The 14,303-nt window shown below is 34.3% G+C and overlaps 2 protein-coding genes across 2 annotated transcripts; both read left to right on the forward strand.

The window, feature by feature from the left end:
• The first annotated feature begins 402 nt into the window (after positions 1-402).
• LOC149185224 (heparanase-like protein 1) lies at positions 403-5,320 on the forward strand. The gene is made up of 9 exons (XM_089417833.1): positions 403-1,165; positions 1,365-1,401; positions 2,367-2,550; positions 2,668-2,819; positions 2,991-3,224; positions 3,318-3,507; positions 3,829-3,954; positions 4,139-4,238; positions 4,593-5,320. Exons 1-9 carry the CDS (start codon positions 947-949, stop codon positions 4,980-4,982), a joined length of 1,632 nt encoding a protein of 543 aa, XP_089273959.1. The 5' UTR covers positions 403-946; the 3' UTR covers positions 4,983-5,320.
• Positions 5,321-9,051: 3,731 nt separating this feature from the next.
• On the forward strand, positions 9,052-13,816 carry LOC149185225 (heparanase-like protein 2). Its single transcript, XM_089417832.1, has 9 exons — positions 9,052-9,728; positions 9,929-9,965; positions 10,974-11,157; positions 11,275-11,426; positions 11,535-11,768; positions 11,860-12,049; positions 12,393-12,518; positions 12,702-12,801; positions 13,194-13,816. Exons 1-9 carry the CDS (start codon positions 9,507-9,509, stop codon positions 13,581-13,583), a joined length of 1,635 nt encoding a protein of 544 aa, XP_089273958.1. The 5' UTR covers positions 9,052-9,506; the 3' UTR covers positions 13,584-13,816.
• The last annotated feature ends 487 nt before the right edge of the window (positions 13,817-14,303 follow it).

Consider the following 14,303-nt stretch of genomic DNA (forward strand, 5'->3'; position numbering starts at 1 on the left):
ACCATCCTCTTTAAAATTTAAAAAATATAAACGTAAATCACATTATTTTTTAACATTTTAAATTATTAAAAAATCAAATTTAATTTACATAAATACAGATAACTACCTCCTCCACTATTTTTTTTTTTTTTTTTTTTTAATATCAAAAAAAAACTACCTCCTCCACTATTACATTTACATTTATTATCAATATAATAAAAAATGTTGCACCAGTAATCTCCTGCACTAAACTGTTAAAAACTATAAAACTATAAGCAAAGTACATTCATCATGGAGCAATACCACATAAAATTTGATATTATCACTAATATTATAATGGGCTCCGTACATTACAATCACAAGGAATTCGAAAAACTTACTTAACTTCGTAGACGTAAGATTCCTTCTCGAATCATTTTACTTTGCCTTTATTTGCGCCGTGGAAGACAATCAGTTTGAAATCACACAGTCCGTTTGAAATCCTTCTGTCTGTCATTTTTGCTTTCCAGTAAAGATATAACATTGGGTGCAAGTGGTTACGACAAGTAAGTAGGCTGATAAGATGGTTGGAATGTCACTGGTAATCCCACGAAACAGAAGTTGCCTCCCTCGGCTCAGCTTATAGGCTTTAATTTTGTCAATTTTGATGCCCTGACAATCAAGGCCAAACCCATGAATGTGGCTCTGGATAGGAAATTTGAGGTGGATTGAAAGCTTATGCCTTGAGGCGCAAGGAAATTGTATCTTGCTGGATAAATTAAGATGGGATGCCGAAGTTCTGAACCAGATCTCATGAGGTTGAATGAATGTCATGGTGTGTTTAACCAGATCTCATGAGGTTGAATGAATATCATGGTGTGTTTGTGCATCCAAACACCTGGCAATGAAATTCCCCCTATCGTGTTGGTCACCTGAGTCTTGAAAGCTGCGAATGCATAAACTTTGTGTGAGATTTGGCTAGTTAAAAATGAGGTTTTTTCATGAATTGGGTGTCTGTGTCTTGGCGATTGTATTATTCTGTTGGTTAAGGACCTGTAATGGGCAGTTTGTGTCTCTTGTTGTAAATGCAAGTGCCAAGATTGCTGAGACGGATGAGAATTTCATATGTGCTACTTTAGATTGGTGGCCTCCTGAAAAATGTGATTATGGCAGATGCAGTTGGGTTGGTGCCTCACTTCTGAATTTGGTAAGCATTGCCATTGCGATTGAATTCTTAATAAACAAACTGTTGCGCAACACTTACTCCTGCCCACTTTCTCAAATTGCCTATTTTTCAATGGCACGAATTGTATATACAGATCCATTAAAGTTCTGATGAGGCCCTGCATTTTTAGTGAATGTGTGTATTATTGTCATTCATGTTTTCTCGTTGTTTGTTGTTGCAGGATCTCCAAAACCCAGTTTTTGCAAAAGCCTTAAAAGGTAAACATTTAACAGATCTTTGTATTCTCAGCTATTAAAGGATTACAAATCTGTGAACCTTTTTGAGATTGCATTCATTGATGTGAACTATTTTTGCTAATAGTGTTAATCAAGATTCAAATTCATGTTAGTAGATAGATCATCCTGAGAATTGTTACATTTCTGCGTCGCCTGGGACATGTATAGAAATGACATTCAGGTTGCATTTGTTGTTGTAACACTTTTGTATATTTACCATTTTTGCTAGTAGTGTTAATAGAGATTCAAATTCATGTTAGTAGATTGATCATCCTGAGAATTGATACAATTCTGCGTCGCTTGGGACATGTATAGAAATAACATTCAGATTGCATTTGTTGTTGTAACCCTTTTGTATCTTTAGTTTCAATTGAATACAGTCTTGAGTGTGGATTTTCATGGTCAGTCATATTGTTGATAGTTCTCTGGAATGAATTGTGTATCTTAGCTTGAAACATCCAAACTCTAAAGTGGACACAGCAGAGATTAATAAAACTAAACATTGGAAGTTGAGAATGCATTTGTTGCTGTAAACCCTTTTGCCTCTCGGGGACTATGAGAATCCATTTAGTGTACAATGGGAACAAGTGGTTACCATACCTACATAAACACTATCTTCTCTACTTTGTTACAATCCCTTATCAGGTGAGGCATGCTCAATGGGATTTAAACCTGGTCATCGTGGGGGTAAACACTCCTACTTACCACTAGACTACAGCCCAACTGACATTCTGCCTCATAGGTTCAGTGAAGCACTTGTTGATAAATTTTGAATCCTGAAAACTAATGCATTACTGTATCAGCCTGAGACATGAATAGAAAAAGTGGCATTGAGACAAAGTGCTTTTCTGTTTTAAAACTTTTTAGCTTCAATAAGATAGAGTGCAAGATATGTAACATTGTCCAGAAAGAAGTCTGATACAATGGGAAATTATGGTGGCATGCAGCGTTCTCACCACTCAAAATCAGGTTGGGTGGAACTTTGCAAGACAAACTGATATATGACGTTGGACCTCTGTCACAACCCTGTCATCCTTTTGCTAGGGATGCTTCTAAGATGTTTGGGTTCTCAAAAGGTTGTCTTACCATGGACAGATGGGACAAGCTGAACAAGTTTGCCGCAAAAACAGGGTAATTGAGAGCATTACTTTCCACAATCTATAGATTAAACTGACCATTAATTGTCTAGTTAGTCCCAAGTTTTTCCCATGTTATCAAACAATCTAACCTCCTATTATTGTGACACAGGTCTATGGTGGCATTTGGCTTAAATGCATTGTATGGTCGGTATCAAATATCTGCGGATGGTCTTTGGGGAGGTCCTTGGAATTCAAGCAATGCTCGCAGCTTTATTCAGTACACAGTCGACCATGGTTATAAGATATATGCATGGGAATTTGGTAATCTCATTTAACTGGACCTTCTATCATTAGTTCTTTCAGTATTGGCGGTTTGCTAATCTAGTTCATTTAACTGGACCTTCTATCATTAGTTCTTTCAGTATTGGCGGTTTGCTAATCTAGTTTATTTGTACAGCATTCTGACAACCAATATTTTCATTTTGGGGACAGGAAATGAGTTGAGTGGAAGTGGCATCGGCGCAAGAGTTAGTGCTACACAATATGTTGCTGATGTAATTGAGCTTCATAAGATTTTGAAAGACATATACAAGCATTCTCATGAGAAACCATTAACAGTAGCACCAGATGGATTCTTTGATCCGAACTGGTTTCAAGCGCTTCTTCAAGAGACAGGGTCAAATGTTTTGAATGCTGTCACACGACATATATACAATCTTGGAGCAGGTACATAAGATAAAGTAAAAAAAACCATCATATGCACTTCAGTTTGTATTCACTAGTTTGGATAGCAGGTAATTATTTTTCTATGCTGATCAGGTGTGGATAAGCATTTGACACAAAAGATACTTAATCCGCAATACTTGAGTCGAGAAGCTACAAAGTTCAGACAAATGCGAGATATTTTGCAGAAATATGGCCCTTGGGCAAGCTCCTGGGTCGGAGAAGCAGGTGGAGCTTATAACAGTGGAAAGCATCGTGTTTCAGATGCATTTGTGAATAGTTTTTGGTGAGACTTATTGCATTTTTCTTGTTGTACCTTGAAAATATTCACAGCTATGAGAATTCTACTCTGTTGTATTTAGTAAGTCAATTGTTGAGCAAAGAAATTATTCAATGGCACATTTGTACAGACACATGATGTTCAAAACATCAATCTCAATCCTCTACTGTCTTCTCTCTCCAGTCTCATCTCATCCCTGGAAGCATTTTTTTTTGTCAACTTGATGCACTGACCTTTCTTTTTCCTTTTCTCTTATCTAGGAAGATGATAAATACTCTTATGGGAACTTGCTGCATATTAATGAATTTCTTCCTCTGCTTTGTGTAGGTATTTAGATCAGCTTGGAATGTCATCTACATTCAATACTAAAGTTTATTGTAGACAAAGCTTGATTGGTGGTAACTATGGCCTTCTTAACACAACTACTTTTGCACCCAATCCTGATTATTATAGGTGAGCAATCAGTGATCTACTGTACCTCTTCAGAATGTGGGGCTGCTTTACTTAATGTCAAGAAACTCCAAAGAATTTAGTTTGGAATTTGAAAGAACTATCTCTGTTATTGAGGGAGTAAATTATTGGTGTTTTTCTAGAAACAGAGCGAAGTTCATGCTTGTCTCTCTGGTTTATGATTCAGTGCACTGCTTTGGCATCGGTTGATGGGAAAAGGTGTGCTTTCTGTCAATATTATAGGGCCACCCTATGTGCGCACATATGCTCATTGTGCAAAGAATGATGTAAGTATCATGTAATATTCGTTTCATTCTTTCTTTATCACAAATTAATGTGTAGACAGATAACATCTTGTTGTTTGTTCTTGGACTTTTGAAAGTTGAATGAGACTCAGAAATTTTAATGAAATAGGATTTAACATCGTATCGAGAACAATGGGTAGTTGTTAAAATGTATTTTCCCTTTGATTTTGGAGAGGAAGAAATACAACACTGAGAACAACAGCATACTTTACATCTGCATTTATTACATCCCTCAAATTTCTGCATTCCTGATTGTATTTTCAGAACTGATGTGTGAACTTTAGATCGACTGTTTGTGTGGATCAGTATCTCACTCATGTTTATTTTTTTCTGCAGACTGGAATAACTTTACTTGCGATCAACCTAAGCAATGACACAAATGTTGATATTCTTGTTTCTTCTTATCCAAATTCTACCATGCACAAGAGAAGCCTGAATGAAAAGGATTCTTTAATACATAAGATTAAGAAATTCTTATCTTGGGCTGGAAGCAAAACATCAGAGGTGACTGATTATAGAATGGAATACCACTTAACACCAAAAGATGGCGACCTCCATAGTCAAACAATGCTTTTAAATGGCGCAGTTTTGGAGTTAACTGAACACGGAGATATTCCTTCGTTAGATCCTGTCATGGTTGATGCTGGGCTACCTATTGCAGTAGCTCCTTTATCTATTGCTTTTGTTTCCTTGCCTGGTCTGGAAATCTCTGCTTGCTTACAGTAGCAATGCTGTAGATATTTATTTGAAAAATTGACATAGCCTTCTAAATCGGGTTATTAATTGAGGTGTATATTACCAAGTCAGCTACAAATCAAGAGAATTTGTTGCTAATGCATGTTGCCAATTGTTTTGTCTCTAAGTCAAGGAATGCCACAGGTTCAAATTCAGAAAAGGATAGAGAATGTATATCTCAATAGATTTAGCAGTCAAATCGCTGTGCAGAGGAGTCTTTTGTTTTATAAACAAGGGGATCTCATACACCAATTTGGTGTTTGCCTTGGCCCTGATCTTAAAATTAGATTATTATTATTATTATTATAAATTTATCCAAATTTAAACCATTTTTTGATTTTGACTACAGTTTCTAGAATTTTTTATGTGATTATTAATGGCTACTTTAAGGAGCTGCCAATTTGTAAAAGATACCATCCCATGTAATAAGAAACTTTAAATAACTTGTCACCATTTTGTTTGTTCCTTGAAGTCGCAGTTCACTTATTTTATAGATCTTAGATAAGAACACATTGATTTAATATTGTGTTAAAACTGATTTTTGATGAAAGTTTTGTAACACTGAAGCTGTAGCAAAATATGACCTTAACCCTTTGCTAGCCTTTCTAACCTTTTTTTTCTTTTCACTAGCTTCCTCTTGTCCTTACCTGGAAAGCGTGGCCACATCCATTCTCCTGAACACCATTGAGATGGAAGCGCTGTACTAAGTTCCAACTCACTGATATATATTGTCTTCCAAACGCCCTCCATAGATTTGAACAAGATTTGGAAGACTACAAGAACCAGGGGATGAGGAAGATATTAGAGAGAACTAGGTTGGAACTTGGAGCCAGTTCTCAACACCCCCATTTCCCTTGCAAATAATGAAGATTAGCGCATGGTTTTTCTAGTTCACATCTCTCAATCTGAGGTTCCAGTCTGTAAGCTTTTTACTAACTTAGCACATGGGTTTTCTAGTTCACATCTCTCTACCTGAGGTTCTAGTCTGTAAGCTTTTTACTAACTATTATGTTAGCATAGAATCTGGTGACCATGGTTTAAGTTATCTTTATCACTGAAACTGTTTAGACATTTTTTGTTGGGGGCATTTCCAGAGATTTTTAAATTTAGAATTTAGCTCTAATCAAATTTGAAAGAATATAATTTAAAAAATTAAATCTCAATTTACATCTAAATTTCCCATAAATATAAATAACTAAATCTTTCTTATAATAATATATGTATATATATTTGAGTTAAAAACATGCCAGATTCAGAGACCTGCCTTTGAGGAAACCAATTCCTTCTCCAAGTGGATACCAAAATGTTTGTGCAAGGAGTCTAGACAAACTATCCTATATGCTGATATACATAAGAAAACAGCATTCTGAAAGACCATCCCATATCTATGCATGGCAACTACTAGAATAAGCAGACAAACCAGGCTTCAAATTATGGGTGACAAGACCTTGGGATCATTAGGCTGGTCCATTGGCTGCTTTTGCTCCCACTGTTCACCCTATTTATACATGTAATGTGTCAGGTTGTCCTCAAGGATAATGGGATTTGCTTGTGCTTCCCTCTTAGCCTTAGAAGCTTTCTGTTTGGTATTCTCATCTTCGTCAGTAATCTGAGAGACCTTTTTACCTGTTCCGAACTTCTTTGCAGACTGCTTCAAACCTGCTTCCAAGATCCTAACTGTGTGGAGAATATCCTGCTATTACTTCTCCTGGTCTTCCCAAATTTATTAACTAACTTTTATTATTAATATTTAATGTTTCATAAATAAATAAAAATGTTTCTATCCATTCATATATTTGAAACATTAAATTAAATTAAATTTTATATATATATTATTAAAAACTAAAATTCACAAATTTTTAAATAAAATTTACAATTTGTTTAAAAATTTAATGTCAGGAAAAAGAATCTAAATTACACAATAACTTTACAAATTTTCATTTTAACCTTTACATATTTTCATTTTAACTCAAAAGTTTTTTAAGATCTCAAGACCATATACACTTTAGAAGACATTACTGCGATCCAGATAAGATGGCAATGCCCTTGAAGAATATAAAGTGTAAGTGTCCTTGCAAGGCAAATTAATGTTAGTACTATGTCATTTTTAATGCAGTTGTCTATAACGCGATTTTTTGAAAGTCTTTTCGGCAGGTTTTTCGGATCGAAATCTGGCAGGAATTTATTGGAATCGCAAGTTTGATAGCTAGTTTCTGCACAATGAAAGCGTCCCAGGGGTTTTCGAGGGTGCTGAATCCAAATATGCAGTTAAAAAACCATTTTAACTGCAACAAATCAAGATTTAACCTCAATTTCTTCCGCGGGATTCCGTCACCGGAATCTCCAAAAAGTCACATTATAGACAACTCCATTTTTAATATTAAGTATTGTTAATTGTTTATAAAATAGTCTTTATAATTTAAAATACTATTATAATGAAATTTTATGGGATTGTGTGTTGAAATAAAATATTATAATAAAAAGGGTTTGAGTTTAAATTTATTTTTTAATTATAATTTGCCAATCTAAATAAAATATTATTTAAAATTAAATTTTGATAATTTTAATTTTAATATAAATTAATAAAGTGAAAATTTTCCAAAACTCATTAGTGATTAAGGAACCAATTCAATTTATGTAATACTAAAGAGGTTGAGATTGAGTACTGGAAGGAAATTTAAATATGTTCTTGAAAGCCTATAACAAAGAGGGAAGTATTAAGGATTTTTTAATTTAAAATTTATTTTAATATAAATTAATGTAGAGAATATATTAAAATAATAAGATATTATTAAAACTGTATTAGTAGTGTGTAATTTTAGGTTTAAGATTTTTTTATTTATTTAAAAATTAATGGTGTAAAAAATAAAATTATATATATATAGATATATAATTTTTTATAATAGAAAATAGTATTGAAAATTTTTAAAAATATTATTAGTCAAATTGTTTTTTCATTATTATAATTTAAAAAAAAAATTGAAGATACAAAATATTAAGTAAAATTTTTAGTAGAATTTTTCTTATGTAATTTCTACCGAAAGATTTTGCTTGATTCATTATGACTCACAAAAACTTGAATACCGAAAATAAAAAATATTTAAAAAAAAATTGTTATACACGTTTATATTAAATCATAATTTCAAAATATTTATTATAATATTGAACCACAGTAAAACCTATACCCATTCATATTAAATCACAATTTCAAAATATTTATCATAATATTGAAGTGCAATAGATAATTAGAAACACTTAATCATATGATTTTTCCTGAAAATTTTCTAATATACATAGTATTGAGTTTATCATAATTTCAAAATATTTATTATAATATTGAACCACAGTAAAACCTATACCCATTCATATTAACTCACAATTTCAAAATATTTATCATAATATTGAAGCGCAATAGATAATTAGAAAAACTTAATCATATGATTTTTCCTCAAAATTTTCTAATATACATAGTATTGAGTTTTTAACTTTATCATTTTTATAAAAACGTATCCATAAATTTTAAAACAATTTTTTTTAAAAACAAAATAATTTTTTACCACAACAATCATTATAATATATAACATTCACATTTATATATAACAATAAACTCCTAAAATAAACTAGAAAAAAATGATCACAATAATCTCCTGAAATAAACTATAAAAAAGAAAATAATCCCCTGCACTAAAATATAAAATATAACAGTAATCTCCTGAACTAAACTAATTAGAACTTAAGCAAAGTTCATTTATAATACGTTCACATTTATATATAACAATAAACTCCTAAAATAAACTAGAAAAAAATGATAACAATAATCTCCTGAAATAAACTATAAAAAGAAAATAATAACAGTAATCCTCTGAACTAAAATATAAAATATAACAGTAATCTCCTGATTTAAACTAATGAGAACTTAAGCAAAGTTCATTTTTAAAATTTGATATTATAATGGTACGCAATCACAAGGAATTACGAAAAACCAATAATTTATTTACCTCGGCGGCCGTAAGATTCCTTGTCGAGTCATTTGCGTGGACCTTTGTTTGCCACGTGGGACGCAGTCAGTTTGAAATTCTCGGCCTGTTTTTTCTGCTTTCCAGTAAGGTTACACCCAGTGATCAGGAAAGGGAGGTAGTGTTAATGGGCTGGAATGTCATTGGAAAGCCCATGAACAAGAAGTTGACCTCACTCGGCTCAGCTTACAGGTTCTACTTCTGTCAAGTTTGCAGCCCTGTCAGTCAAGGCCAACACAAGAATGTGTCTCTGGATAAAAAATTTGAGCTGGATTACGAAGCTTATACCTTGACGCACAATAAAATTGTATAGTACTGGAAAAATCAAGGATGATGGGATGCCGAAGTTCTGAACCACATCTCACGAGAGTGAATGACTGGCATGGTGTGTCTATGCATCCAGACGTCTGGGAATGAAAAGCTCCCTATCCTGTTCATCAGCTTTGAGGCTTGAAACCCGCACATGCATGAACTTTGTCTGAGTTTTACCTAGTTAAAAATGAGGCCTTTTCATGAATTGGGTTTCTGTATCTGGGCAGCGATTGTGGTATTCTGCTGTGTGAAGGCCTGTCATGGGGAGTTTGTGACTCTTGTTGTGAATGCAAGTGCTAAGATTGCTGAGACAAATGAGAATTTCATATGTGCTACTTTAGATTGGTGGCCTCCTGAAAAGTGTGATTATGGCAGATGCAGTTGGGTTGATGCGTCCCTTCTGAATTTGGTAAGCATTGCCATTGCCATTGAATTCTTTAAAAACAAACTGTTGCATAACACTTTCTCGTGCCAACCTTCTCAAATTGCCTATTTTTCAGTGGAAAGAATCACATATATATAGATCTATTAAAGTTATGATTAAACCCCCGTTTTTAGTGAATGTATATACTATTGTCATATCCGTGCTCTCGTTGTTTGTTCTTGCAGGATCTCGAAAACCCAATTTTTGCAAAAGCCATAAAAGGTATGCAGATCTTTGCATTCTCAGACATTAAAAGATTACACATTTGTGAACCTCTTTGAGATTAAATTTATTGTGTGAACCCTTTTTGCTAGTAGTGTTAATCAAATTCATGTCAATAAGTTCTGCATCCTGAGACTTGATACATTTCTGCGTCGCCTAGGACAGATATGGAAATGGCGTTGAGATTGCAATTGTTGCTGTGAACCCCTTTGCATCTTAGTTTTAATCAAATACATGTTAATAAATTGCGCATCATGAAAATTTATGCATTTATGCATCAGTCTGGGACATGTATAGAAATAGCATCGAGATTGTATTTGTAGCTGTGAACCCGTTTGCCTCTTAGTTCAAGTAAATACATGTTAAGGAATTGTACATCCTGAAATTTGATGAATTTCTGCATCAGTCTGGGACATGTATAAACATGACATTGAGACTGCGGTTGTTGCTGTGAACACCTTTGCTTCTTAAGGTGTTTAGCTATTCTGGTACCCTTTGTTTAGAGTGAAGAACTATGAAACTCCATTTAGTATACAATGGAAATAAACAGGTACAACACCTGCATAAACACGATAATCTTCTCTACTTTGTCGGAATCCCTTAGCAGGTGGGGCATGCTCACTGGGATTTAAAACTGGTCATCTTAGGGATAAGCACCCCCACTTGCCGCCTGTGAAGGCAGTTTTACCACTGTAATTGCGTTTTTATAAATAAAATTACTAGATTTTTTCCGTGGAAAAAGTGAAGAAGTACCCCCACTTACCAGTAGGCTACAGCCCAATGCATTTTGCCTTATAGATTCAGTGAGATAGATGTTGATAAATTTGCATCCTGAAATTTGATGCATTTCTGCACCAGCCTGAGACATCATGGCATGTATAGAAATGGCATTGAGACAAAGTGCTTTTCTGTTTTCAAAACTTTTTGGCTTCAGTAAGATAGAGTGCAAGATGTGTAACATTGTCTAGAAAGAAGTCTGATATAATGCGGAATTATGGTGGCATGCAGCGTTCTCGCCACTGAAAATCAGGTTGGGTGGAACTTTGCAAGACAAACTGATATATGACGTTGGGCCTCTGTCACAACCCTGCCATCCTTTTGTTAGGGATGCTTCTAAGGTGTTTAATTTCTCAAAAGGTTGTCTTACGATGGACCGATGGGATAAACTTAACAAGTTTTTCACAAAAACAGGGTAATTGAGAGCATTACTTCTCACAATATATAAATTAAACTGACCATTAGTTATATTGGTAGTCCAAAGTGTTTCCCCTATCATCAAACAATCAATACTTTTATTATTGTGATACAGGTCTATGGTGGCATTTGGTTTAAATGCATTGTATGGTCGGTATCAGATGTCTGAGGATGGTCTTTGGGGAGGTCCTTGGAATTCAAGCAATGCTCGCAACTTTATTCAGTACACAGTCGACCATGGTTATAAGATATATGCATGGGAGTTTGGTAATCTTATTTAACTGGACCTTCTATCATTAGTTCAACATGTGGGGTTTATCAATCTTGTTCATTTGTACATCATTGTGACAACCAATACTTTCATTTTGGGGTCAGGAAATGAGTTGAGTGGAGATGGTATTGGTGCAAAAGTTAGTGCTACACAATATGCTGCTGATGTAATTGAGCTTAGTAAGATTTTGAAAGACATATACAAGCATTCTCGTGAGAAACCATTAACAGTAGCACCAGATGGATTCTTTGATCTGACCTGGTTTCAAGAGCTTCTTCAACAGACAGGGCCAAATGTTCTGAATGTTGTTACACGACATATATACAATCTTGGAGCAGGTAGATAAGATAGAGATAAAATCCATCATATGCACTTCAGTTTGTATTCACAAGTTTGGATAGGAAGTAATTATGTTTCTCTGCTGCCCAGGTGTGGATAAGCATTTGATGCAGAAGATACTTAATCCAGGGTACTTAAGTCGAGAAGCTACAAAGTTCAAACAAATGCAAGGTATTTTGCAGAAATACGGCCCTTGGGCAAGCTCCTGGGTTGGAGAAGCAGGTGGAGCTTATAACGGTGGAAAGCATCGTGTCTCAGATGCTTTTGTGAATAGTTTTTGGTGAGATTTATTGCATTTTCTTGTTCTACCTTGGAAATATTCACAGCTACACATTTCAGAGAATTCTAGTCTATGTTGTATTTAGTAAACCAATTGTTTAGCAAAGAAATTACTCAATGGCACATTTATATTTTATATAGACACATAATGTTCAAAACTTCAATCCCAATCATCTGCTGTTATCTCTCTCAAGTCTCATCTCGTCCCTGAGCATTTTTTTTTAATTCAATTTGTCTACTTGATGAACTTACCTTTCTGTTTCCTTTTCTCTTCATTGGGAAAATGATAAATATCATATGGGAATTTGCTGCATATTAATGAATTATTTCTCTGCTTTGTGTAGGTATTTAGATCAGCTTGGAATGTCATCTACATATGATACTAAAGTTTATTGTAGACAAAGCTTGATTGGTGGTAACTATGGCCTTCTTAACACAACAAATTTTGCACCCAATCCTGATTATTATAGGTGAGCAGTTCATGATCTACTAGACCTCTTCAGATTGTGGGGCTGTTTTAATTAATGTCAAGAAACTCCAAAGAACTCAGTTTGGAATTTGAAAGAACTGTCTCTGTTATTGAGGGAGTAAAAGATTATTGTTTATATAGAAACAGAGGAAAGTCTTCACGCTGTCTTCTGATTTTGATTCAGTGCACTGCTTTGGCATCGGTTGATGGGGAGAGGTGTGCTTTCCATCAATATTACAGGGCCACCCTATGTGCGCACATATGCTCATTGTGCAAAGAATGATGTAAGTATCGGTGCAGTACTCTTTTCATTCTTTCTTTATCCTAATTAATATGTGGACAGATAACATTTTCTTGTTGCTTATTCCTGCACTATTGAAAGTTGAATGAAACTCAGAAATTTTAATGAAGTGGGAATATCATTGTATCGAGAACAATGGGTAGTCATTAAATGTAATGTTAGCATAATTATCAAACATCTGTTCAATTCTCTTTGATCTTGGAAAGGAAGAAAATGCAACACTAAGAACAACAGCATACATTTACGTCTGCATTTATTACATCCCTCAATTGTTTGCATTCCTGATTGCATTTCTCAGAACTAATATAATGTGTGAACTTTAGATTGATTTTTTGTGTGGATCAGTATCTCACTTTTGTTTATTTCTTTCTGCAGACTGGAATAACTTTACTCTTGATCAACCTCAGCAACGACACAAAAGTTGATATTCTTGTTTCTGCTTATCCAAATTCTACCATGTACAAGAGAAGACCGAATGCAAAAGAGTCTTTTATACATAAGATTAAGAAATTCGTAGCCTGGGCTGGAATCAAAACATCAAAGGTGAAAGATTATAGAATGGAATACCACTTAACACCAAAAGATGGTGACCTCCATAGTCAAACAGTGCTTTTAAATGGTGCAGTTTTGGAGTTAACTGAAGATGGGGATATTCCTTCGTTAGATCCTGTCATGGTTGATTCTGGGCTACCTATTCCCGTAGCTCCTTTATCTATTGCTTTTGTTTCCTTGCCTGGTCTGGAGATCTCTGCTTGTTTACAGTAGCAATGGTGTAGATATTTATTTGAACATCAATATAGCCTTCTAAATTGGGCTATTTATTGAGGTGTATTTGACCAAGTTACCAACAAATCAAGAAAATGTGTTGCTGATGCATGTTGCCACATTGTTTGTCTCAGGGCACGGATTATATAAATTTGTCCAAAGTTTCGAAGAGTCTTTTAATTTCGATCTTTTGGCTATTATAAGATTCTCCTTTTGGTGTGATTATTTTTCTACTGGGCTGGGGAACAAATCCTTTTACTAGTATTAGGAAGTAGACTGCAGTTTTTATAATTTGTTATATCATTATTAGTGAGCTGCCAATTTATAAAAGATACCCTCCCATGTAATAAGAAACTTCAAATAACCTGTCACCTTTTTATTTGTTCCTCGAATTCATAGTTCATTTATTTCATACATCTTAGATAAGAACACATTGATTTAATACTGTGTTAAGACTGATCTCTGATGCGAGTTTTGCCATTTTATTATCCACAGATATTATATAACACTAGAGCAGTAGCAAAATATGATATTAACCCTTTGCTAGCCTTTCTAAATCTTTTTCTTTCTTTTGACTAGCTTCCTCTTGTCCATACATGGCAAGTGTGCCCACCCTGTTCTCATTGCATTCAATTTGGAATCCTTCGGCTAGAAGCCATGAGTGCAAGCTATCTATTCCACCTATGTTTCCTAGGATTTGCACCTGCCCCCAACCAAAAA

Source organism: Pinus tabuliformis, chromosome 3_2 (assembly GCF_031772625.1).
Source record: "Pinus tabuliformis cultivar Carrire ecotype Pingquan chromosome 3_2, CPIR1, whole genome shotgun sequence".
In the NCBI taxonomy this organism is placed as follows: Eukaryota; Viridiplantae; Streptophyta; class Pinopsida; order Pinales; family Pinaceae; genus Pinus; species Pinus tabuliformis.

Coding starts and splice junctions, on each gene's coding strand:
- LOC149185224 (XM_089417833.1), top strand. CDS start 947: ATGAGGTTTTTTCATGAATTGGGTGTCTGTGTCTTGGCGATTGTATTA. Junction 1,402..2,366: donor TTTTGCAAAAGCCTTAAAAG/GTAAACATTTAA, acceptor GGTGGCATGCAG/CGTTCTCACCACTCAAAATC. Junction 2,551..2,667: donor AAGTTTGCCGCAAAAACAGG/GTAATTGAGAGC, acceptor ATTGTGACACAG/GTCTATGGTGGCATTTGGCT.
- LOC149185225 (XM_089417832.1), top strand. CDS start 9,507: ATGAGGCCTTTTCATGAATTGGGTTTCTGTATCTGGGCAGCGATTGTG. Junction 9,729..9,928: donor ATGCGTCCCTTCTGAATTTG/GTAAGCATTGCC, acceptor TTGTTCTTGCAG/GATCTCGAAAACCCAATTTT. Junction 11,769..11,859: donor TATATACAATCTTGGAGCAG/GTAGATAAGATA, acceptor TCTGCTGCCCAG/GTGTGGATAAGCATTTGATG.